General features: G+C 44.7%; 8 protein-coding genes across 17 annotated transcripts; 3 read left to right on the top strand and 5 right to left on the bottom strand.

Moving 5' to 3' along the window:
• Positions 1–101: 101 nt before the first annotated feature.
• LOC116654774 lies at positions 102–8515 on the top strand. 10 transcript variants are annotated; one of them, XM_044715687.1, is made up of 3 exons: positions 3820–3869; positions 3938–3961; positions 7737–8515. In XM_044715687.1, exons 1-3 carry the CDS (start codon positions 3839–3841, stop codon positions 8084–8086), a joined length of 405 nt encoding a protein of 134 aa, XP_044571622.1. In that variant the 5' UTR covers positions 3820–3838; the 3' UTR covers positions 8087–8515. The 10 variants fall into 10 exon arrangements, 1 of the variants encoding a protein (XP_044571622.1); XR_006507279.1 differs by lacking the exons at positions 3820–3869; positions 3938–3961 and adding exons at positions 3975–5149; positions 5208–6205 and having other exon boundaries at positions 7737–7915; XR_006507280.1 differs by lacking the exons at positions 3820–3869; positions 3938–3961 and adding exons at positions 3975–5681; positions 5863–6205 and having other exon boundaries at positions 7737–7915.
• On the bottom strand, positions 8507–11366 carry LOC6492914 (autophagy-related protein 9A). The gene has a single exon (XM_001960859.3). It carries the CDS (start codon positions 11222–11224, stop codon positions 8690–8692), a length of 2535 nt encoding a protein of 844 aa, XP_001960895.3. The 5' UTR covers positions 11225–11366; the 3' UTR covers positions 8507–8689.
• Positions 11367–11396: 30 nt separating this feature from the next.
• LOC6494136 (RING-type E3 ubiquitin-protein ligase PPIL2) lies at positions 11397–13290 on the top strand. Its single transcript, XM_001960858.4, has 4 exons — positions 11397–11540; positions 11596–12550; positions 12604–12755; positions 12819–13290. The coding sequence occupies exons 1-4, from the start codon at positions 11509–11511 to the stop codon at positions 13231–13233; spliced, it is 1554 nt and encodes a 517-aa protein (XP_001960894.1). The 5' UTR covers positions 11397–11508; the 3' UTR covers positions 13234–13290.
• On the bottom strand, positions 13271–13740 carry LOC6496428 (mitochondrial translation release factor in rescue). Its single transcript, XM_001960857.4, has one exon. It carries the CDS (start codon positions 13738–13740, stop codon positions 13315–13317), a length of 426 nt encoding a protein of 141 aa, XP_001960893.1. The 3' UTR covers positions 13271–13314.
• Positions 13271–14084, bottom strand: LOC26514899 (MIEF1 upstream open reading frame protein). The gene is made up of 2 exons (XM_014908574.3): positions 13841–14084; positions 13271–13781 (listed from the first exon to the last, which is right to left on the bottom strand). The coding sequence occupies exons 1-2, from the start codon at positions 14006–14008 to the stop codon at positions 13743–13745; spliced, it is 207 nt and encodes a 68-aa protein (XP_014764060.1). The 5' UTR covers positions 14009–14084; the 3' UTR covers positions 13271–13742.
• Positions 14085–17795: 3711 nt separating this feature from the next.
• LOC6496427 lies at positions 17796–19757 on the bottom strand. The gene is made up of 3 exons (XM_001960856.3): positions 19436–19757; positions 18213–19012; positions 17796–18117 (listed from the first exon to the last, which is right to left on the bottom strand). The coding sequence occupies exons 1-3, from the start codon at positions 19670–19672 to the stop codon at positions 17835–17837; spliced, it is 1320 nt and encodes a 439-aa protein (XP_001960892.2). The 5' UTR covers positions 19673–19757; the 3' UTR covers positions 17796–17834.
• A 141-nt stretch (positions 19758–19898) lies between these two features.
• LOC6496425 lies at positions 19899–21707 on the bottom strand. The gene is made up of 3 exons (XM_001960855.4): positions 21391–21707; positions 20342–21141; positions 19899–20283 (listed from the first exon to the last, which is right to left on the bottom strand). The coding sequence occupies exons 1-3, from the start codon at positions 21625–21627 to the stop codon at positions 19995–19997; spliced, it is 1326 nt and encodes a 441-aa protein (XP_001960891.1). The 5' UTR covers positions 21628–21707; the 3' UTR covers positions 19899–19994.
• Positions 21708–22031: 324 nt separating this feature from the next.
• LOC6502511 lies at positions 22032–22814 on the top strand. The gene has a single exon (XM_001960854.4). It carries the CDS (start codon positions 22066–22068, stop codon positions 22753–22755), a length of 690 nt encoding a protein of 229 aa, XP_001960890.1. The 5' UTR covers positions 22032–22065; the 3' UTR covers positions 22756–22814.
• The last annotated feature ends 22 nt before the right edge of the window (positions 22815–22836 follow it).

Raw genomic sequence — 22836 nt, 5'->3', positions numbered from 1 at the left:
GAATCCTGTTCTGCGGCGACTGTCTTCGCTATCAACTTGGAATTCCAGCTTCAGCTCCAGCTCCAGCAGCGCAGCCAGCGACGGCAGAGCGTTGCGTGCAGCGGAAATTGACCAGATACAGATACTTCGGCTCAGATTCAGACTCTGCAGAGCCGCAGACGCGGTTACATCTCTCGGATTCGCCTAATAAAGCGTCCGCGATCGCCACGCTAATTAAAATAATTGAAATTTCTCACGGGAAACGCGCATCGCGACACTTGTAGGGCATCCTATACAGCTCCATCCTCTCAGCCTCAGTCTCAGTCAGTATATACTATCCTCCTCCATCCAATCCCAGCCAGCATATCCGTTGCTAGTGCGGCTAATTGCAAATTGCAACATGGACATGTGGACATGTCCAACAATCGAATTGACAGCTGCTTTACCCCTGGCACATTTGATGGACATTAACATGGATCATCGTCCGTTGTCCATGAGTTCTCCTCCATGAGTTCTGTCGAGGATCGTGGCTGGCGAGGATTCCGGCATAAATGCATAAATTTCATTAGTCCCTGACAGAATGTTTCCCGGTGGTGTTGGACTCTTAAATTAGAAGTCCACCTAGTTAGTGGGGGCCACTAAATAATGCTGTTAGTTCAAGGTACTTAACCCATTTTATGGGAACATTTTTGGTTTCTTTTTTTAGAAGGGAGTTCTTGTAAGTTAATAAATAAAATTAGGAAAAATATGTACTATATAATTAAAAAAAATTTATTTAAATGGTTTAGTTTAGGACACTTTTTTAAAAAGGCTGTAACTTTATAACGAAAACGCTTAAGATTCTACATTAATTATACGATTTAGAATGACTTTCCAAAGAAATCTTTAAAGAAATTGAATTTCAATATTAAATTTAAAACTTTTGGAGTAGAATAGAATATAGTAGTTTTATATAAGCTATATAATCCCAATTATTTAGTTATGCAATGGGTTAAAAGTGCCACAGGAAATAGTGGCCAAAAATCGAGAAAAACACTAAACGCAGAGTTACAAAAAATATGGTTGGCTGCGATCGTGAATCGTGGCATGCGAGATCGCAGCGACAGATAGCGACCAAAGTTACGATCATACATATGCATATAGACCGGGTCCCCCGGCTGCCCCTTAGCCAGTCCCCTGGTCCCTCCTGGCTTTTTGGGGCCGTAAAGTTGTCGAAAATGATTTGCAGATCAAGATTTGTGCACACAATTTATGTGATAACCCATAAAAAAAGGAGCAACTTCGTAGAGAAATGCAATTGCAATGCGTGTTTGGTACCGCCTTCGCCCCCGATCCTTTTTGGATAGATCCATAGTACCCTTACCCCCTAGCCAACAATACCAACTGGGTCCAATTAGTGCATGGACTGCGGTTGAATTTGAAATTCATGGACAATGGTTGGTGCCTCCATGTAGCGCTAATAATGACGCCTTTAAATGTGCAATAACAATTTTTAAGACGCGCAAAAAGTGCATTCTATATATAACTATATCTCATTGTGTATATGTGTGTGTGTAGTGTAGTGTAGGGTAGTGTGGTGTTGGTGTGCGTAAGCCTAAGTACCGCCCATAGGCCGAGAAAACCAGCTACCAGCCTCCACAACTCCCCCTCTGGGCAGCGGGCAGCGATCTACAAAAAAGTTGCTCATGAGATACGTGAGTTTTTTACTGATCGAGCAGAAGATTGACTTTGATCTGTTGGTGGTAATGGGTAATGGATAATGGGCCAGTCTGAGTGCAGATTTCGTTTAAATTGGCCTCTCGATTATGACTCATAAAGTGCTATAGCTTACGGCATATTGCGTATACGCACTGGTGCCTGGAAAAATATGATTTCGGTTCTCGGGCTCTGAGTGATAATATGATAATGAGAACAGAGATTGCCTTGACATTTTATCATCGTGGCTTGTGAAACTTTGTTTACGTGTGATTTGGTTCAATGATTGCAAAATGAAAAGGAAAATCCATTGCTATTTTTTATTGTAAAAGATACAGAAGTGGGAATCACAAGCACCCACGTCATATATTCTTTGTTACCTTTTCTTATCGAAGGTTGAAGGAATTCAGTTGAATCATGTGATTGTAGATGAGCTCTCACTTTATGATTTCATTATTGTATGTATTGTGGGGTCAAAATACTTTGATATTTATTTAAATTAAAAGGCATATTATGTTTAGCTTTTGAAGGATTTATAACCCCCGACCTGCCATTCACGTGCCCGCAATCATTAATCAATTTAATGTACTCCAGTTGCTTGGATTTTTTCTTCGTAAATTGGGTCCATGTCACTCTGGTCCACCAAATTAAGCCCTTGGGAGTGGCCAGATCAAGTCCATGCACTGGAGCTGCGGGAATTTGGCTGAAATGTGGAGACCGCCCGGGCGACAGCTGAACAAAGTGTGTGTCAGTTGCAGTCAAGTGGAGCCATAAAGCTCCACGATCCCACAGATCGACGGTGGCGATTCCGATGCCGTGTCAGCTACCGCGATCAGTCACTGGCGAACGGTGAATTGGTTATGGGATTGGGATTGGGATTTGGATTTGTACGTGGTGGTCACTGTGCGGAGGCGGAGGTGGACGGATTTATGGCCTGCCCAGCGTCACTTTAATGATCAGCCTGCATCCATAATGTTAGCCCAGAAAGCTACATCGCCTATATAGGAAATAAAGGCAGAAAATGAAGGCAAAAAAATCGTAAAAAAAAGTCAATTGGATTAGATTAGACAGCACAGCTGTCGTGACAGGTTGGGAGTCGAGATTGGAGTTCGGAGTTTGGGAAACGGACACGAATGAGAATTTATGGCCAATGCCAGGCGAGCTGGAGCATGGTCCAGAGCAGCAGTGCGTGCAGGAGACGCAATATTTTATAATGACTTCATTAAACACAAAAAATAAAAGCAACAGGAGAGCCAGAGCCAGATCCAGAGCCCGAGGCCTGGCTGGAAAATTGTAATAAAAACTTGGCTTTATTTTGACTTTTTCCCTGCCAAATTTGGCCACTTTGATTCGTCGCATAATTGGCAATTATCGTGGCCAGCTCGATACGTGGGCGATGGATATGCTATGGCTATGGCAGTCGACCTCCTCCGCATCTACCCCTCTCTATCTAATCCCCGGTCAGCCATCTCTTTCAATGAGGTAGCACGCAATCCCTGCGGGTAGCCTTTTGTGTGGGGCAGGATTTATGCACTAATATGCATTATTGAGCGGAGGGGAGCTCATTGTTTATTGATCGGTGGGCATGGTCAGGTGCGGTTGGTGGCCATTTATTAATTGCAATTCCATTCACTTTGCCTCCAGTCGTGGCTTAAAGCCTAAGGCCCCCAAGTGAATGTGACGCAAAAAAAAAACTATACAGAAAAAAACTATACAGACTCCTGCACGCACATTTGCATTTTATGGCTGAAATTAGCGTCTAATTGGAGTTTACACGCTGCATATTTTATTCGCAAATAAATTGTGCTGGTGAGCTGAACTTTTTGGGGGTTTGGCTGCTGCTTTTTTGCCAGTTTACTATTTGCTATTTGCCATTTGCCGAATTTGTCAGCTAGTTTCTCGCTCTCTCAATCTGAATAGGCCCGAAATCAAGTGCTTTAAGCCGAGCCGTTCACTACGCACCAACACTAAAATGGCATTTGCAATGGCTGCTCGACTTTGGCCTATGCGGCGTATGCGTGTTTTATAATTGCAAATTACAAATACCAGCGGCGATCAGGTGCGACACACAGCACACAGCACACTCAGCACACACTGGCACACGCACACCTGCTCAGGTGAGTGCAGTAGGCGTGTTCATTAGTTGGCCTTAAAACGCACCAAAATGGCGACCATATCTCGGAGCTGGCACAAATGTAAACTTTATAAATTGAGCAACCGAAAGCCAATCTTGAAAGTGACACATATCGTTTTATATTCGCAGGTGGCGATTTTTCACATTTGCCCGGTGAGATCAGAGAGCAGGTTCAAAGGAGCTCGAACAAAGAGTTATATGTTTATTAATAATATTGAGAGTTAATAATTTATAAGCTTTATTCTAAAGGAGGTTGTTAAACCTTAAACGGGGTTAAAAGAATAATAATGTGTAATAATTTTTATTAGATTATCGATACAAGTACTTCGTTGAAGATCCATGAGCCATATGATCCTTCATGATCCTAAGTTTCTTATAGGAGTAGAGTGGAATGCCTTAAGAATTCTATGAAATTGAAACCTTCAAACCTGCACCTGCAAAATGTGGAAGTCTTGGATAAGATTTTCATCCCGAAATCGGATGCCCAGCAAGTCGTCAGCTGGAGCTGCTGCTCCTCCATCGGATACGATATACATCTATTGGAAACTACTCCCGTTACGGATGTTGCATGTTGTACAAGTGCTTGGTAGCTTCAGATCGCAGTCGGAATCTCGGGGCAGTGGCTTTAGTCCAGGCGGAGTGACAGGCGGTGGCTACCAGCGGGCAGCTGGAAATTTGATACGCCATTTGCTGCTCGGACTAATCCCGATTTCGCGATTCTACCGCGATGCACACTGCCCACTCTGGGCTGGCATTTTCCAATTAACTTCGCATTAGCCACCGCCCAAAGTTGAGTTAAGTTGAGTGTTTATTCATATTTCTGCTGCTGCCGAGGCAGCTGCTGCCGGCTGTCAGTTGGAGCCCATGTAACGTCATCCTGTAACATGACAGAAGCGGCCTAATCCTCCAGCCACTAGCCGCCAGCCACCATCCACCATCCACACCATTGGAGTTAGCTGCCTGCAAAATTATTAACGCCATTAACGGCAATAGAAATATTTGTGCAGGCCGGGCCAAGAGCCCCCCAGACCCTTCCAAAAAAAAATAAATAAAAAAAATAGCCACCTTCCTCCGGAATCCAGTGGAAACGGGTTCCAAAGAGGAAGAGGAGAAAATTACAAGTCATGGCTACAAGCGCCTGCGACTGTGGCCCACAAATGTGACTAATGGCATTTCTGAATGCAGATTCAACCAGAGGATATATTGGAGATCGGGACAGGAAGGGGCGAGGAGGCTGGCTGACTCCTTTGCAGTTCTTTAAGTTTATAGGAAACAATTTTTAACGCCTTGCCAGGAAGATCAAGAACAGAGAGAGAACAGGCTAAGATATCTCTTCAAAAAGTATATCTACATAAAAATGTTAAAAATTAAAATATTTAAATATATTCTCCCTGTGTAGTTGATTCCATGTGCGTGTGCTTTTCTGCAGCGTCATTAATTTTGCCATGAATTGACAAAAACATCATAAACTACTTGTTGAACAGAAAATCCACTTCGGGCGACAGCATCCCAGCGTCGCAGCAACCCAGCCCACGCGCCAACCGAAGCCAATCCGCGAGCTGAGCCGGGAAACTAGGAGTTGGGCAATGGTTGATGGGAGATTGGAGCTAGGAGATGGAAGATGTAAGATGCAAGATGGGAGTCGAGCCGCGATGCCGTTGCCGCCCGGCCGGCTCATGTTCGATGCTTCAGTGCGTCTGTGGGGAGCGGCTGGCTCATAAATATGCCAATGACTTGGCCCCCAACCATTGATCCTTCTCCCGTTCTCTTCGATCGTTTTGGTGACCTGCACCTGGAGGGCTTATTCCAAATTAATGAGCTCGAAGAATGCAATTTTCGCGATCACGCAAAGTGGTGCGGAGGTGGAACGGAGGTGATTACTGATATGGCTCTGGCTTTTCAAGGAGGCTGGCATTCCACTTATCGTGTTTGCTTACAATGTTGTTAATATCTTGACATTTTGAGTTGTAACTTACTTTAATTTCTTGACTTTTAAGAGTAACACTTTTAAGAGAAACTATAAAAAGTTAGTACAGAAAATCATTGATTTTCAGAGATAGAATTTACATTCCTAATTGGTGGAACCATCCTGAAGACTAAGAGAACCAGACTGATTCTAGACAGAGTGATTTGCATTCTAAATTGGTTGTAGAATCCTTAATTGAGGTTCATCCCTCATCCTGACCCACACGGCGTATGCTCAATGTTAATTAACGTAATGATGGCAGGAAAACAAACGCTCTACAATTTAAGTCAACAAACACTTACAAACAGGCAACAGCAATTGGATTTTTAATGAATTGCAGAGCCCAGTCTATAGTCTTCCCCTGCCCAGCTCGGCCCGGAGATTTCCAATCCGGAAAACAAGTAGCCGACAGCGGAGAACCGGGTAAAAAGGTAAATCGAAGCCGAGATTAATAGCGATAAGACTATTGATTAGCATTTTAGCCACTGCCATTAAGTGGTGGAGGCTGCAGACTGCAGATCCATTCTAGATGCTATCATCTTCTGGATTGGAGGAGGACGACTATCGCCGAAGGGGATACATTTGTGGAATCTCAGACCGGGGACCGTAAGGTGTTGCAAGCATGCGATGGGGAGATAATTCAAGCGGATGAACGGACCAAACCAGACTCCTCGACTGATCGAAAATTAAGCGCATGCCGGCAATTTGCATAAAAGCAGTTTAATGTTCAAATGTTTTATTGAATCGTGGCTCGATTACCAGCTATCCTCCAGAAGTGAGGGGGTGGGAATGGGGGATCTTGTGGAGCGAAAGAAGTTGCGTCTAATTTGCAATTCAAATGTATCCGTATGCGGTGCGACTAAACTCTTTGAACCGAGCCCAATCTTAACCGATCCCATCCTATTTGTAAGGAGCCAATGGAAACTGGTTTTTTAATTATGAAAAAAATCGATAGGTTATCAGAAGGAACGAAAAGCTGATGGAATGGGATTCGGATTGGGATGGGGGCAGAACGTGCGTGTCCAAAAGTGGGAATAGCTGCTCCAAAACGCTGATCAGTTGTCAATCACAGGCGACGCTGATGCTTCACACTCGGATCTGTGTGGAGGATCTGGGGGCTTGGGGTTGGGGTGACACACTGGACCATCATTATTAGTCGATGCCGGAGACATACAGACACGTTTGATAGTGGCCGACGTGCCAGACAGAAGAAGAAGTTGCCATTGCAGTGGCGACAACAGCAGCCAGCGGGCTCTAATTGCAGAATGGCAGCTGCGATCTGGTGCTCCGCGGTCCGCTGTCCGGTGCCTGGAGTTTTGAGTTCGGTTCTCCAGCTTCAGCTCCAGCTGCCCGATTCGAACCTTATCCAACTGTCAGCGGCACTCAGCGCCGCAAAGTGACGCCTGATCTTGAACTGGTTCTGCTGCCTGATCGCAACGTGGTGGTCCACGGCCATCAGAATCCCAGACAGCCGCATATGCAAGTGGCTCCCGTCTCCACAGCTCTACAACTCCATTCCAAAAATATATGTTCGGCTCAGTTGTGTTCTGAAGTGATCCATTCCCTCCTGGCCTTTCCAATTCCAATATGCGAACGCATATCCACAATTTGCGGGCCCTGCTGTGACCAAATTGCGTATCGAGTGATCATAAGATATCCAGAGTTTCGGGGTCCACCGAGGTCTACCACATGCAGTGTCATTACTCGATTGGCGCAGGAAATCATAAATTAAATTCGATTGTTTGACAAGGCTCGCGAAATGTTTCCATTTGAGCCATGAAAGTCGCTCCATTCCACATCGTTCACCTACACAGTTCGCAATTCATAATTGATTATCTCGAAACTTATATTCTTATTATTAAAATAGTTAATATTTTAAACGTATAATTTATAGAAAGTACAAATCCTTAAGTAACTTAGTAGTGTAACTATTCAACAGGCAACATCTTTTAATTCTTGCAGTGCAGGATCGGATAACACAAGCTCTACAATTAGTACTACATGCAACTGCAACTGCATCTCCATCGTCCATCGGAGGATGGATCCAAAAACGGGCAAGTGACCAGCCAGCAGTTCGTACATTCGTGCAGCGTTGGGCAATGATCCCCCCAAAATTGGCGTGCAGCGGAAAAATGAGACAACGTGCTCCGAAAGAGCTCCAATATACTCTCAAAATTCCAGCTCCAGCTCCAGCTCTAGCTCTAGCTTCATGCAACACGCACATAATTCATAAATGTTGCCACAGCCATTGCCGCAGCTGGCGGGGATCTGCGGTATCTGCATTTGTGTCGGTATCCGCGGTGTCTCTCTAGGAGATTCATAGGCACGCACTTGGCTCCTTGCCGTCCCCCCAACCTCGGATCGCTGCATTGGCCATCAACACCATTCGCCAAATGGCGTTCGTGTGTGGCAAGTGACACACGAGGCGCTGCAACACAGCTGGATGCGTTCTCCTCGCCGGCTGGTATCTGGATCTCGGGACCTGGTAGTGCTGGTAGTGGATGTGGTGTGCCAACAATGCCTCCAAATGGGGGCCATCCATCAGAGCCCCTGGAGATGGCCAGGTGTCACGTTAGTGGAGTTTCATCTTTCTTAGCCGTCGGATGGCCAAGATCCGGATAAGTGAAAACCCCCATTAAGTATAATTCCCAAAAAAAAACGTAAATTAATTGGCCTGAAGAGTGATTAGGTTTTAAAAATAAATCCCGAATCCAGAAATCAAAGACACTCTCTTCGATAATGCAGTTTATTTTATTGCTTTTCGTTCTGTTTAGCTTAGTTAGACATTAGTTTAGCTACGCACTAGGCGACGTCGTTCGCTCGATCGTTACACTTTAAAACTTACTTTAATCACTAATAGCAGAATGGTGGTCCTTAGCTCTACAGGTTGATGGTTAGATCCACACGGGCCGCTGCTATGAGCGGATGCTCCCCAGCAGCGGTGTGCTCTCGGCAGCCTTTGAGGTAATCACGGTATGGCGGGATCCGGATGCCCCTGAAGCACCGGCCGACGGAGCACCCGGTGGCTTTGGTGGCCACGTACTTGGTCCAGAACGTTCGTCCTCCGCTTCAACGATGCGCGATTGTCGTGCCTGTCGCTTCTGCTGACTATGCTCGTGCAGGTAGAGGGCACTCAGGCACATGTCGGCCACTCCCACATTGAGTGGAGTCCTGCCGACACGCTGCTCTAGGCCGCAGAGTCCGTAGAGCAGGGTATCCGACGGACCCTCGAGGCGTCCCTCCGCCCGACTCAGACGCAAGCGACGCATGCTGTCCAGCGGTCCCACGCTGGCGGATAGATTCTGCTGCAGCATCTGACGGAAGTCGCTGCCGGCGACGGGGAAGCCTCCGGAGGCAGGACCGTGGCCCAAACCCGGGCGCAGGGACTGTGAGATCTCCAGCTGCTGAGGCGTCAGCTGGGCGCCCAGCACCGAGTTGGCAATGGAACAGTACTCCTCGCCAATAGTGCCGAACGAAATAAGGCTGTTGGTCAGGGGGTTGCCCTGAATGACGGAGGTCTTGGCCTCCACCAGCTCTCCTACGGCGTGCTCCCGAACTCCGCGGAGGAACTGCTTAGCCTCCTTTGGCATCTGCCACTCGGGATTGTTGAGGGTGAAGCGCACCAACGACATTTCCGTCTTGCCGCCAGCCAAGCTCTGCTGCATTTGCTGTGGCGGCGGCTGACCTCCTGCCGGGCGTGTCATCTCCTCCAGTTCGCTGGTCAGCTGCCAGTCCGGATTGCCATGCTTGCGCACATCCATCTGGGCGAAGGAGCAGACATTTCCCACACCACGCACGGAGACGGTAAACGTCCTAAAGAAGCGCACCAGCTCCATGGCTTTGGGCCGAAACACAAAGATGAGCACGAAGGGCGTCACGAACGGGCTGAAGATCTCGCTTAGCAGGTAGCCGGCCTTGAACTGGAAGAAATTGCTGAACTCCTGGCGAACTCGAGCCGTGTGCGCCTGCTGCCTCCATTCCGAGGGCAGGTAGTGTACGTGGGCCAGGATGGCGGTCATTAGCTGCTCTGGGCACCAAATGAGGTTCTCGTCGGGAATGAGGGCGCGAGACACAACTCCGACGGCAGTGAGAACGGCTATGATTGTGAGCACGTGCTCCACCTGGAAGACATGCTCCTCGTATATCCCCAGTCCGAGGATAAGTAGCAGCAATCCGCCGCTGATGAAGAGAAGATTGCGGGCTATCACAGCGGCCAGGGGCGAGGAGAAGGAGCTAAGGTAGCGGTCCGCGTACTCATAGGCTCTGTTCAACCTGGCGTCTAATTCGTGGTCCAGTTCGTTGAAATGGCGCAAGTAGAGACGTCCATAATTGGACCAGGTTCGCAGTCCCAAGGCACTGGGTTCCTTCCTCAGGATATTAGCATAGGAGAAACTAAAGTAGATGAGCTGCCAGATGAAAATCACAGGTGCCAGGACCAGATTCAACAGCGCCACACCCAATATCAGCTTCGATAAGCGCTGAGCCAGTTCCGTCTGATTACTCCTCACGGCGAATTCGTCCCTGAGCTGCCAGTTATTTTGGAACGGAGATCCCGGTCCCCGGAACAAGATCAAATCAATGTTGAAAAGCATGCCCCGGCTGAGAGACACCACCTCGCCGATCAGGGGAATATGAAACCGGACTGGCAGCAGCTGTTTGTTCATCAGCGCCACCAGGTAGTTTTTAAAGCGCAGCACCCTGTGGTAGATGTCGAGCTCGGTGAGCGATTCCTTATCAATGCACATGTGCTGCTCGGCCTGGACACGGCGAATGCGCTGCTGCACTTCGTGCCATGTGAAGTTGTCCAAGTCGGCGTCGTCGATGTGCAGGGCAGTGTTGTAGAAACGCCTGATATCCGCATACTGTGTGATGTGGTACACCATTTTCAGCAGCCGGATTCCCAGGTATATGGCAGCTATGAAGAGGACCAGAAAGGTAAACCAGCCCATTTTTTCCACGCACTCGCCCGTAGGTATGATGACATCGTCGAGGGTGGTTTTTGTGTGATTCAAAGGGACATCTCCGAAGAGAACGTCATGGCGGATGCAGTGCGACACAAATGTGAGGAGCCATACCACAAAACCAAACTCAAGCACCTGCAGCACCTCATCCAGTACGATCACTCGGAAGCCGTGCTTTTGCTGGTATTGGTACATGCGCGAAAAGAACGAGTCCAAGTCCTCGATGTGATTCCATCGCGCTCGCCCCGTTTCTGGAACCATGTGGATCATTATGCCACTGTTACGGGGCGTGTCCTCACCCTCATGCTCCGTATCTTGCTCATGATCGAGCTCCTCCAGCTCGCGTGCTCGATCACAGAGGGGGTCTAAATGCGCAGCAGCTGTGGGTTCTTTTGCGTCTTGTGTTTTTGTTGTGGATGAGGGGTGCTCCAGGAAGGGACTGGCCGCCTCCTCCGCCAGGGAGCGGTAGTTAATGTTGGGACTAGACATTGCGCACCAGGCCCAAGGTCAATCGTCCGTTCTGCCTATTTTTATCACCGTATAATATAGTTCACTATGAAAATTCGCTTGCCTTTGTTGTTTGATTTTGCTGAACCAATCAGCTGATGTTTTCGCGGGGGTGCCAACTCGCGCCTATTCGATAACCTTGCAATCGACCTGCAGCCAGGTGGTAGTCCTATTACCGCAAAAAGTGGTTAGTCCCAAAACGCGATTTGTAAACAACATCTAGAGAATTAAATTTATTTGTTAAATAGATAAAATAAAGCAACAAAATGGGTAAAAGACAACATCAGAAGGATAAAATGTAAGAGGCTCATCTTAGATCAACGAAATCTTGTATTAAATGCTTATATTTCTAGGTACCTCACGTACACCGAATGGAGCGAGTTGTACGGGGGAAAAAAGGTTGAATCCTTGGAGAATGACCATGTCAAGTTCAAGCGGCTCCCCTTTGAGCACTGCTGCATCACCATGGCCCCTTACGAGATGCCCTATTGTGATCTCCAGGGAAATGTCTTTGAATACGAGGCCATTTTAAATTTCCTGAAGACCTTTAAAATCAATCCCATTACTGGCCAAAAGATGGACTCCAAGGCTCTTGTCAAGTTGAACTTTCACAAGAACGCCAACGATGAGTATCATTGTCCAGCACTGTTTAAGCCTTTTAGCAAGAATTCTCATATTGTGGCGGTTGCCCCCACGGGGAATGTGTACTGTTGGGAGGCCATTGAACAGCTCAACATCAAGACCAAAAACTGGAAGGATCTGGTGGACGACACACCCTTTCAGCGCAAGGACATTATCACCATACAGGATCCGCAGCGACTAGAAAAGTTCGACATCTCCACGTTCCATCATATCCGCAAAAATCTAAGGGTGCTTACCGAAGAAGAGCAACTGGAGCGAAAGGACCCGGCCAGTGGTCGCATTAAGACCATGAACCTGGAAACAAAGGAGACTCTAGCGCAGCTGGAGAAGGACTACCAGCCAACAGAGGAAGAGGCTTCCACTTCCAAGCGCACAGCCGATAAGTTCAATGCAGCACATTACTCCACTGGAGCTGTGGCCGCTAGTTTCACATCTACCGCCATGGTTCCAGTGTCACAGATAGAAGCTGCTATCATAGATGACGATCTGGTCAAATACGAAAGGGTCAAGAAAAAGGGTTACGTACGCCTGAACACAAACTTGGGACCCTTGAATCTGGAACTTTATTGCGATCAGACTCCGCGGGCATGTGACAATTTTATCAAACACTGCGCCACCGGGTACTACAACAATGTTATGTTCCACCGATCTATTAGGAATTTTATCGTAATATAGTTTACTTAATTATGAAACATATAATTCCACTACACTGTTTACAGGTTCAAGGAGGTGATCCCACTGGTAGCGGTTCCGGAGGTGAATCCATTTGGGGCAAGAAGTTCGAGGACGAGTTCAAGCCCAATCTAACCCACACCGGTCGCGGAGTGCTGTCCATGGCAAACTCTGGACCCAACACCAATGGCTCCCAGTTGTAAGTTAAATATACAACTATTATTAGAAAAGACGCAGCCTTACAAAGCCTTTAAATTTTCAGCTTTATCACTTATCGATCCTGCAAGCACCTTGACGGCAAACACACTATTTTCGGCAAACTGGTTGGTGGTTTGGACACCTTGCAGAAGATGGAAAACATAGAAGTGGACAACAAGGACAGACCAATTGAGGATATAATTATAGAGAGCTCCCAAGTGTTTGTCAATCCGTTCGCCGAAGCAGCCGAGCAGCTGGCAAAAGAGCGGGAAGAGGAAGCGGCCAGCAAAGAGGAAACAGTCAAGAAAGCAGAACAGCAGAAGCGCCTCAAGGAGCCGTTGAAAGTCTACAGAGAAGGCGTTGGAAAGTACCTGAAACTGCAGACCGCTGCTAAGAAACCTGAGGCGCAGGTAGCAACAGCACCAGTAGTTAAGAAAAAGAAACTAGCCGGCGGCTTTGGAGATTTCTCCAGCTGGTAAGGCCTACCTTGTACAAAATATATAAATCTTAAGAATGTAATCTTTTTTAAAAACATATGTTTATTGTCTATTACTCAGGGATTAATCCCCATCGGTGCGTTCTCTCTCCTGCCAGTTCTTTTTTAATTCCTGCAGCTTGTTTTGCCGACGTCGCCGCTCTGTGGATTTCCTCTGCTCCTGGACCTTGATTTGTGCCGCTATAGAGTTCTCTCCATTCAAATGGGCATCGAGTTTCTCGAGGAGTAGTTTTCGTGCCTCTACACGGTTTTTAGATGCCAGTCTATGGGTGTGACACTTGATGGTTATGTTGGTGGGCAGGTGGCGGAGAAACACACAGTTAGACGTCTTGTTGACCGCCTGGCCTCCGGGACCACTACCCCGTGTGAAGGTCTCTTCGATGTCCGACTCTTGGAGGGTTGGATACCGGGAGTAGTCAAGGTGGGCAGTGGATTTGCATCGAAGACCAGGTGGTGGAAGCACCAGAAGACGCACCAGATTTCGAAGCATTCCTACAGAATGCGACCCTTTTTCAACAAAGTCTCTCCACGCTAAAATAAAAAATTTAAGATATTCTTTGAGGCTGTTATGAAATACGGAGCAACTTCACCTTATAATTAAACTCAATCTCCGCCGGGTTTGTCAGGCCCCGACTGTCTCGGAACTCGTATCGCACTCTGCCCAGGAAATAATTCTTGTCTGTAAGCTTTAGATGGTTTCCGTAACGAATTAAATGCTTGTATAAACGCAGAACTTGCTGCCGCGAAGGTTGAAACATTTTCCGAATTTTTGTTTTGCTCGTGGACTGTCAGTGCAGCCAATAAATATGTGACTAGTGTTGGAAAACATGTACAAACTAATACACTCCAGGTGGCAGCACCGCCGCCAACAAAAACAGGAATCCGACGTTTTTAAATTTTTGAATTCTTCCCAAAGGGGTTCCCATCACCATGCGGGAAATCCTCAATTTCACATGGAAATGGTTTCCGGGTTTGTCCCCTTCCGGTAGCCATATCTCAGCCAATTCACATCCGATCAAGGAAAAGTGTGCCATTTCGTAATCAGGGAAGCGAGTACCTCCATTTCTCATTTAAAATATTGTCTTAAAGTCGTTTTCAAATTTTATCAATTTTTGCAGGGGGCTCCCCTATAAAATGCTGAGATTTCCATGGTTTCCGGGTTTGTCCCCTTCCGGTAGCCATATCTCAGCCAATTCACATCCGATCAAGGAAAAGTGTGCCATTTTGTAATCAGGGAAGCGAGTACCTCCATTTCCCATTTAAAATATTGTCTTGAAGTCGTTTTCAAATTTTATCAATTTTTTCAAGGGGCTCCCCTATAAAATGCTGAGATTTCCATGGTTTCCGGGTTTGTCCCCTTCCGGTAGCCATATCTCAGCCAATTCGCATCCGATCAAGGAAAAGTGTGCCATTTTGTAATCAGGGAAGCGAGTACCTCCATTTCTCATTTAAAATATTGTCTTAAAGTCGTTTTCAAATTTTATCAATTTTTACAAGGGGCTCCCCTATAAAATGCTGAGATTTCCATGGTTTCCGGGTTTGTCTCCTTCCGGTAGCCATATCTCAGCCAATTCACATCCGATCAAGGAAAAGTGTGCCATTTTGTAATCAGGGAAGCGAGTACCTCCATTTCTCATTTAAAATATTGTCTTAAAGTCGTTTTCAAATTTTATCAATTTTTACAAGGGGCTCCCCTATAAAATGCTGAGATTTCCATGGTTTCCGGGTTTGTCTCCTTCCGGTAGCCATATCTCAGCCAATTCACATCCGATCAAGGAAAAGTGTGCCATTTTGTAATCAGGGAAGCGAGTACCTCCATTTCCCATTTAAAATATTGTCTTAAAGTCGTTTTCAAATTTTATCAATTTTTTCAAGGGGCTCCCCTATAAAATGCTGAGATTTCCATGGTTTCCGGGTTTGTCTCCTTCCGGTAGCCATATCTCAGCCAATTCACATCCGATCAAGGAAAAGTGTACCATTTTGTAATCAGGGAAGCGAGTACCTCCATTTCTCATTTAAAATATTGTCTTAAAGTCGTTTTCAAATTTTATCAATTTTTACAAGGGGCTCCCCTATAAAATGCTGAGATTTCCATGGTTTCCGGGTTTGTCTCCTTCCGGTAGCCATATCTCAGCCAATTCACATCCGATCAAGGAAAAGTGTGCCATTTTGTAATCAGGGAAGCGAGTACCTCCATTTCTCATTTAAAATATTGTCTTAAAGTCGTTTTCAAATTTTATCAATTTTTACAAGGGGCTCCCCTATAAAATGCTGAGATTTCCATGGTTTCCGGGTTTGTCCCTTTCCGGTAGCCATATCTCAGCCAATTCACATCCGATCAAGGAAAAGTGTGCCATTTTGTAATCAGGGAAGCGAGTACCTCCATTTCTCATTTAAAATATTGTCTTAAAGTCGTTTTCAAATTTTATCAATTTTTACAAGGGGCTCCCCTATAAAATGCTGAGATTTCCATGGTTTCCGGGTTTGTCCCCTTCCGGTAGCCATATCTCAGCCAATTCACATCCGATCAAGGAAAAGTGTGCCATTTTGTAATCAGGGAAGCGAGTACCTCCATTTCTCATTTAAAATATTGTCTTAAAGTCGTTTTCAAATTTTATCAATTTTTACAAGGGGCTCCCCTATAAAATGCTGAGATTTCCATGGTTTCCGGGTTTGTCCCTTTCCGGTAGCCATATCTCAGCCAATTCACATCCGATCAAGGAAAAGTGTGCCATTTTGTAATCAGGGAAGCGAGTACCTCCATTTCCCATTTAAAATATTGTCTTGAAGTCGTTTTCAAATTTTATCAATTTTTACAAGGGGCTTCCCTATAAAATGCTGAGATTTCCATGGCTTCCCGGTTTGTCCCCTTCCGGTAGCCATATCTCAGCCAATTCACATCCGATCAAGGAAAAGTGTGCCATTTTGTAATCAGGGAAGCGAGTACCTCCATTTCTCATTTAAAATATTGTCTTAAAGTCGTTTTCAAATTTTATCAATTTTTACAAGGGGCTCCCCTATAAAATGCTGAGATTTCCATGGTTTCCGGGTTTGTCCCCTTCCGGTAGCCATATCTCAGCCAATTCACATCCGATCAAGGAAAAGTGTGCCATTTTGTAATTTGTAAAGCGAGTACCTCCATTTCCTATTTAAAATATTGTCTTAAAGTCGTTTTCAAATTTTATCAATTTTTGCAAGGGGCTCCCCTATAAAATGCTGAGATTTCCATGGCTTCCCGGTTTGTCCCCTTCCGGTAGCCATATCTCAGCCAATTCACATCCGATCAAGGAAAAGTGTGCCATTTTGTAATCAGGGAAGCGAGTACCTCCATTTCTCATTTAAAATATTGTCTTAAAGTCGTTTTCAAATTTTATAAATTTTTGCAAGAGGCTCCCCTATAAAATGCTGAGATTTCCATGGCTTCCCGGTTTGTCTCCTTCCGGTAGCCATATCTCAGCCAATTCACATCCGATCAAGGAAAAGTGTGCCATTTTGTAATCAGGGAAGCGAGTACCTCCATTTCCCATTTAAAATATTGTCTTAAAGTCGTATTCAAATTTTATCAATTTTTACAAGGGGCTCCCCTATAAAATGCTGAGATTTCCATGGTTTCCGGGTTTGTCCCCTTCCGGTAGCCATATCTCAGCCAATTCACATCCGATCAAGGAAAAGTGTGCCATTTTGTAATTTGTAAAGCGAGTACCTCCATTTCCTATTTAAAATATTGTCTTAAAGTCGTTTTCAAATTTTATCAATTTTTGCAAGGGGCTCCCCTATAAAATGCTGAGATTTCCATGGTTTCCGGGTTTGTCCCCTTCCGGTAGCCATATCTCAGCCAATTCACATCCGATCAAGGAAAAGTGTGCCATTTTGTAATCAGGGAAGCGAGTACCTCCATTTCCCATTTAAAATATTGTCTTAAAGTCGTTTTCAAATTTTATCAATTTTTTCAAGGGGCTCCCCTATAAAATGCTGAGATTTCCATGGTTTCCGGGTTTGTCTCCTTCCGGTAGCCATATCTCAGCCAATTCACATCCGATCAAGGAAAAGTGTGCTATTTTGTAATCAGGGAAGCGAGTACCTCCATTTCTCATTTAAAATATTGTCTTAAAGTCGTTTTCAAATTTTATCAATTTTTGCAAGGGGCTCCCCTATAAAATGCTGAGATTTCCATGGTTTCCTGGTTTGTCCCCTTCCGGTAGCCATATCTCAGCCAATTCACATCAGATCAAGGAAAAGTGTGCTATTTTGTAATCAGGGAAGCGAGTACCTCCATTTCTCATGTAAAATATTGTCTTAAGTCGTTTTCAAATTTTATCAATTTTTACAAGGGGCTCCCCTATAAAATGCTGAGATTTCCATGGTTTCCGGGTTTGTCCCCTTCCGGTAGCCATATCTCATATATCTCAGCCATATTTTAGCTTTTTCGATATGCATAGATCAGCCAATTTATTATCGAAAAATTAACATCACAAAAAGTCTATATTCGGAAGGGGATTTCCCAAAAATTTATAAGTTTTTAGAACTCTAATAAAACAGGTACTATTTCTGGAAAGTGAAAATATCTCTTGTTTATTTATGAGGTTACTCCTTTTTTAATGTATTAACATCAATGCCATCGTCTATGGGAACTTCATAAAGCTGACTCAGCTCCAGCATCTCCTTAATCTGGTGGGCTATCTCGCGGTCCACAAGTTCGCCGCCAGCGGTCATAGTGCGTTCGATAATTTCCTTCTCCGAGGGAGGATTTTTGATCATTTCCTCTATTGAAATGTCACTTGGTTCCACTAAAGCGGCAAGGAAATTGGAAGTGATGGAGACGCTGTATGGCAGGAAGCGAACGTATTCCTTTATGAGCTCTAAACGGCTGTGAAGATGAAAAGGTTAAAGAGTTAATATAGTATAGTAAGTAATCTTTTTAATCAATTTTATATTAGTAAAATAAATGATGAAGTCTGTTACCTTAATGAGTCTGGAACATCATCGTGGGCTTCACGCCTGTAGCTGTCATGGAGCTCCGAAACGTATTCATCGAAGATGTCATCCAAGTTGGGATACCTCACATCGGCGTACAGAGCTAGGGCCAGGAAGACGGAGAGATCTATCATGGGAGAGGATACCCGAAGGGTCTGGTAGTCAAACATCATGACCTCCAGCGGTTCATCCTTATCGTTGTATCTGTAGGCCACGTTATTCCTTACATAGTCACCGTGACAGAGAGTGGCAAGTGGTTCCCTCGGAGCTACGCGTTGCTTTCCATAATTAAAGTAATCAGCGATTAGCGAGTTGAACTTGTGGACGAATTCTTTTTCGATTTGAGGCTGATACGTTTCTGTAGCCTTTTCTACACGCTTGAGGCTCGTCTTTAGTGTCAGAGCCCACTCGGGATTCATATTCTCGTTGGCGTATCGAGATTCCTTTAAGTCGTCGGTTAGCTTGGCAAACTTTTCCGGATTCTTGTGCTTCAGAGCATATGAAAAGCCATGGAAGTTGCCCAAATGCCTTGCCGCGATCATGGCATGTTCCAGGGTGAGACCCACCCGATCCTTGGTCACTCTCCATCTGTCCACCGCAAAGTTTTCGAGGATAACTACCGCCGAGTACTGGTTAAGCTCACTATAGAAATATCTCGGTGCCGAAAACTTTCCTCCGGTTGCTTTCTTTATTTCTGGCAGAATTTTTGTGTAAAAGTTAATTTCATTCGTGAAGAGCTGTTCGAACTGAATGGACTCATAAACATCTGGCGGCATAGGAGGGGTTTTCTGTCGAAGAACAAAGATTCATGATTAGACTTTTAACTATTTATTTTATTTTGAATGTCATATGCCTCCACAAACATATTCGACCTCATCGTTAGTTGCACGATAGTAATCGGAGTGATTTTGAAAAAAGCTAATCCTTATCAAATAAAAAAAATGTCGATAAGGTAGCAACTACCACCGAGGACCCAATTTCATCATCAATTCGAGTTTTTCATAGTACTATTAAGGAGGAGAAACAATTCTCCCACTCACGTCCAAATTATCTTTGTTTTCGTTACGATAACAAATAAAAACCGGCTCATTATCCACCAAAGCTTACTGATTTTTTCTACAAAGAGCTTTGAATTGAATAGTATACACAACTACTAAATATTTTTTATCTGATCAATTAATTTTGTGTTTTATAGTATAAAATTACCATACCTTAACGACGAATTTCCGTTGATATTTTTCGCCATCGTACTCAAAGTTAACTATTGCCCGGTAGCAAAAAGTTACCATAAAAGCTTCAGCGAGTCCAATAACATCGATTTCAATATCTCCCACTTTGAAAGTGTCCACCTTAGCTTCACTGTAGTTATCCAGCAGTCTTCCGCTTTTTAGAATCTTCTGTAGAATCCCATCGCGTAGCCACTGGGCCTCCGCCTCTATTTGCGCCATACTGTCTGTGGGAGAAACGAAATGATTTCGTTCGTTTACGAAAACTATAAACAATACTTCCCCTGAACCGACCTACTTATAAGTCCAGAGAGCTTTCATATAGTGGATCCCAATGAGCTTTAAGAGATTGGACCTTAACAAGCTTTAAGAGATTGGACCCCAACTAGCTGTGAGAGATTTCATTGCAACCGATCGTAAAAGAGCGATATAAAAACTGACGCGTTCATCAAGGGCATGATGAAAAGTTTTTAATTAGATTTTAATATGGGAAAAGTGTAACTTGAATAAAGGAAAGAAAAAACATTGAAACTTTGAACTTAACCTATTGACCTTTAGTCTTAGCATATTCATTTACGTTGATGCCATCATCAATGGAAACCCCACACTTTTGGCTCAGCTCCAGCATCTCCTTCATCTGGTGGGCTATTTCTCGATCCACTATTTCACCGCCGGCGTTCAAACAGCGCTTGATGACATCTTTCTCTGGACGGGAATAGGTCTTCTCATCCCCAGTAAGGACCAATGGCTCAACCATATCCAGAAGGAAATACGAAACAATAGCGACGCTGTATGGCAAGAATCGCACATATTCTTTCAAGAGTTCCGATCGGCTAAAATATAAAATGAAAAATTATCATTTATTAGCGATAGAGTTCATGTTTTGCTGACCTTAAGAACTCGGGAACCTCATCTTTGGTCAAGTTCCTATATGTCTTATGCAAAGCCGAGCAGTACTCGTCAAAAAGTGCTTCAAAGTTGGGATACCTCACATTGGCATAAAGGGACAAAGATAGAAAAAGGCTGAGATCTATCATGGGTGAAGAGACCCGCATAGTTTGGTAGTCGAACATCATTATATCCTGAGGCTCCTCCTGGTCGTTGTACTTGTAGGCCACATTGTTTCTCAGGTAATCTCCATGGCAGAGCGTGGCTAGAGGTTCCCTGGGTACCACTAGTTGCTTTCCATAACGATAATAATCTGACAATAGGAGCTGGAACTTCTGCACAAACTCCTTGTCGACCTGGGGCTGGTATTTGGCCACCGCCGTGGCAGCTCGCTGGATTCCCATACGGGCAACAAGAGCCCAAGTGGGATGAATTTCGTCGGCAGAGTAGCGGGATTCCTTTAATCCACTTGTTAGCTTGGCAAACTTTTCCGGATCTTGATGCTTTATAACGTATGAATATCCATGGAATTTACCCAAGGATGCGGCGGCTAATGTGGCATGTTCCAGACTCAGACCCACCCGGTCCTTGGTGAGACGCCATCCTTGTTCCGCGAAATTCTCGAAAATAGCCACCGCCGAAAGTGGCTTCAGTTCACTGTAGAAATATTTTGATGCTGGAAAGCTTCCATCGTCTAACTTCTGGAACTCCGAAAGGATTTCCGTGTAGAAATAGATCTCATTACTGAACAGATTCTCGAACTGGAGTGAATCATAATCTTCAACGGACATCGCATGGGTTTTCTATAAAATAAAAACGTATAAAACAGTTAAGTAGGTTCATTCACTGAAACCATTATCCGCTTCTAAGAACTGCCTCCAAACAACATCCATTATCTTTTTACGACTTTTTGCGAGCTCAAAGATACATGTCAGTATGCACTTGCGGGCTTATCTGTTTCGTGACCAGACTGTTTTTATTAAAACAGATCTCTTCAGAATCACTCTCTGTAAAAAATGTTTTCATAAAAAGGTGAAATAAATCCACTCTACCTTGACTACCATTTTCCTCTGAAACTTCTTTCCATCGTACTCAAAATTGATGGTGGTTCGGTAACAGAACGTTTGCATATAAGCCTCATCAATGCCAATTACATCGATATCTATATCTCCGACATGGAAAGTATTAGCCTTTGATTCATTATAGTTCTCTAAGAGTCGCCCACTCCTCAGAATTTTGGGTAAAATCTCAGAACTCAACCACTTTGTTTCCTTCTCGATCTGTGACATTGTCTCTCGGTATCTTTGAAAGGCGATAAAATGAAACACACTTTCTGAACTCCAGCGAAAAACTGAAAAATCTCAGTGGATGCACAGCGTCTTGTAGTCGCGTCGTTTCGCGATAAGACTTAATTATCTTAAATTTTGCAAATCAGCGGAGGCTTCTTTGAATAATCTTTTGGGACCACACAGAAGGTAATCTCATAGAAATCTCAATGAATTGTTTGGGAAACATCATAAAATAGCCTATAATCAGCAGGGAATTGCCAAAAATAAACGGTTAAGATTTCAGGCCAGTTTAAATTAGTCTCCAGCCCCCCCTAATAATATATTGAAACGTCAAAGCCATTATACATAATATTATTGCGAGTATCGCCATGGATTTGTTGTCAAAATTTGGAGTTTTAGTTCAGATGGTAGCTCACCGTTGCGGATTTACTTTGTACTATGTCAGGGCCGATAAATTGGAATTTGCTACACATGACTGGGTCAACGACCAGGGCAAACACGTACGTCCGGAAGTACACGGCGGACTCGGTGCGCAGCGGCGTGCTACTGAACATAAAAAATGTACCCAAGGTCCCCAAACCTCCAGAGAGTCTTACAGCGACGCCCAGCTTAAATGAATCAATGGCATCTAGCAGCACTATCCATCGAAAGTGCCTTAAAGCCCGCACTAAACGCTCGAAGAAGACGTCAAAGACGGAAGCTTCTCACTCAAAAAAGGACACCCAAACTCCAGTCGAGGACTCGAAACGGATGCGGGAGTTCTTCGATGAGGTTCGTCAGCGTCAGCTCAAGTGCTACTATCATCAAATGAAGATGCCGCAGCCATTTTTGAGGGAATGTACCAGGAATAGTCGCATGTGCCTTAAATGTGGTCTCCAAAAGCGCACCAAAAAGGATCCCTCCCAAAATGTTTACTGCACGGGAGCGGAAAGCATGCGTCAAAGCCTGAGGGAAAGTGACAGGAATAAGGACATGGATCCCACTTGGCTATGGAGCTCCACTGCCGCATACCCACACTTATTATTGAAGTGTGCGTACGACAGTGGTGGCTTCAAAGACAAGTGGTCCCTTCCCTTATTTATGTCACAGAAACTCAAAGAGAAGGAAAATAGTAGATGGTATTTATAAGCGGGCGAAAACTTTTCCTTAAACTAATAAAATTAAAACTATTTTTGTAAAAAAATGTATTTCGTTAGCAGGCCAAGCCTT

Source organism: Drosophila ananassae, chromosome 3L, assembly GCF_017639315.1.
Source record: "Drosophila ananassae strain 14024-0371.13 chromosome 3L, ASM1763931v2, whole genome shotgun sequence".
Taxonomy (NCBI): domain Eukaryota; kingdom Metazoa; phylum Arthropoda; class Insecta; order Diptera; family Drosophilidae; genus Drosophila; species Drosophila ananassae.
Note: the sequence above shows the minus strand (reverse complement) of the source record. Positions and strands in the feature narration are given on the sequence as shown.

Bases quoted from the DNA above. Each gene is read 5' to 3' on its own strand.
- LOC116654774 (XM_044715687.1), top strand. From the start codon at position 3,839: ATGGCGACCATATCTCGGAGCTGGCACAAAT. The intron at 3,870-3,937 runs GTAAACTTTATA...TTATATTCGCAG, and splicing joins ATCTCGGAGCTGGCACAAAT to GTGGCGATTTTTCACATTTG. The intron at 3,962-7,736 runs GTGAGATCAGAG...TAATTCTTGCAG, and splicing joins CGATTTTTCACATTTGCCCG to TGCAGGATCGGATAACACAA.
- LOC6492914 (XM_001960859.3), bottom strand. From the start codon at position 11,224: ATGTCTAGTCCCAACATTAACTACCGCTCCCTGGCGGAGGAGGCGGCC.
- LOC6494136 (XM_001960858.4), top strand. From the start codon at position 11,509: ATGGGTAAAAGACAACATCAGAAGGATAAAAT. The intron at 11,541-11,595 runs GTAAGAGGCTCA...TTATATTTCTAG, and splicing joins CAACATCAGAAGGATAAAAT to GTACCTCACGTACACCGAAT. The intron at 12,551-12,603 runs GTAATATAGTTT...CACTGTTTACAG, and splicing joins GATCTATTAGGAATTTTATC to GTTCAAGGAGGTGATCCCAC.
- LOC6496428 (XM_001960857.4), bottom strand. From the start codon at position 13,740: ATGCTTCGAAATCTGGTGCGTCTTCTGGTGCTTCCACCACCTGGTCTT.
- LOC26514899 (XM_014908574.3), bottom strand. From the start codon at position 14,008: ATGTTTCAACCTTCGCGGCAGCAAGTTCTGCGTTTATACAAGCATTTA. The intron at 13,782-13,840 runs GTGAAGTTGCTC...TTTTTATTTTAG, and splicing joins AGATTGAGTTTAATTATAAG to CGTGGAGAGACTTTGTTGAA.
- LOC6496427 (XM_001960856.3), bottom strand. From the start codon at position 19,672: ATGGCGCAAATAGAGGCGGAGGCCCAGTGGCTACGCGATGGGATTCTA. The intron at 19,013-19,435 runs GTATGGTAATTT...GTTCTTCGACAG, and splicing joins AACGGAAATTCGTCGTTAAG to AAAACCCCTCCTATGCCGCC. The intron at 18,118-18,212 runs GTAACAGACTTC...TCATCTTCACAG, and splicing joins GATGTTCCAGACTCATTAAG to CCGTTTAGAGCTCATAAAGG.
- LOC6496425 (XM_001960855.4), bottom strand. From the start codon at position 21,627: ATGTCACAGATCGAGAAGGAAACAAAGTGGTTGAGTTCTGAGATTTTA. The intron at 21,142-21,390 runs GTAGAGTGGATT...TTTATTTTATAG, and splicing joins AGAGGAAAATGGTAGTCAAG to AAAACCCATGCGATGTCCGT. The intron at 20,284-20,341 runs GTCAGCAAAACA...TTTATATTTTAG, and splicing joins GAGGTTCCCGAGTTCTTAAG to CCGATCGGAACTCTTGAAAG.
- LOC6502511 (XM_001960854.4), top strand. From the start codon at position 22,066: ATGTCAGGGCCGATAAATTGGAATTTGCTACACATGACTGGGTCAACG.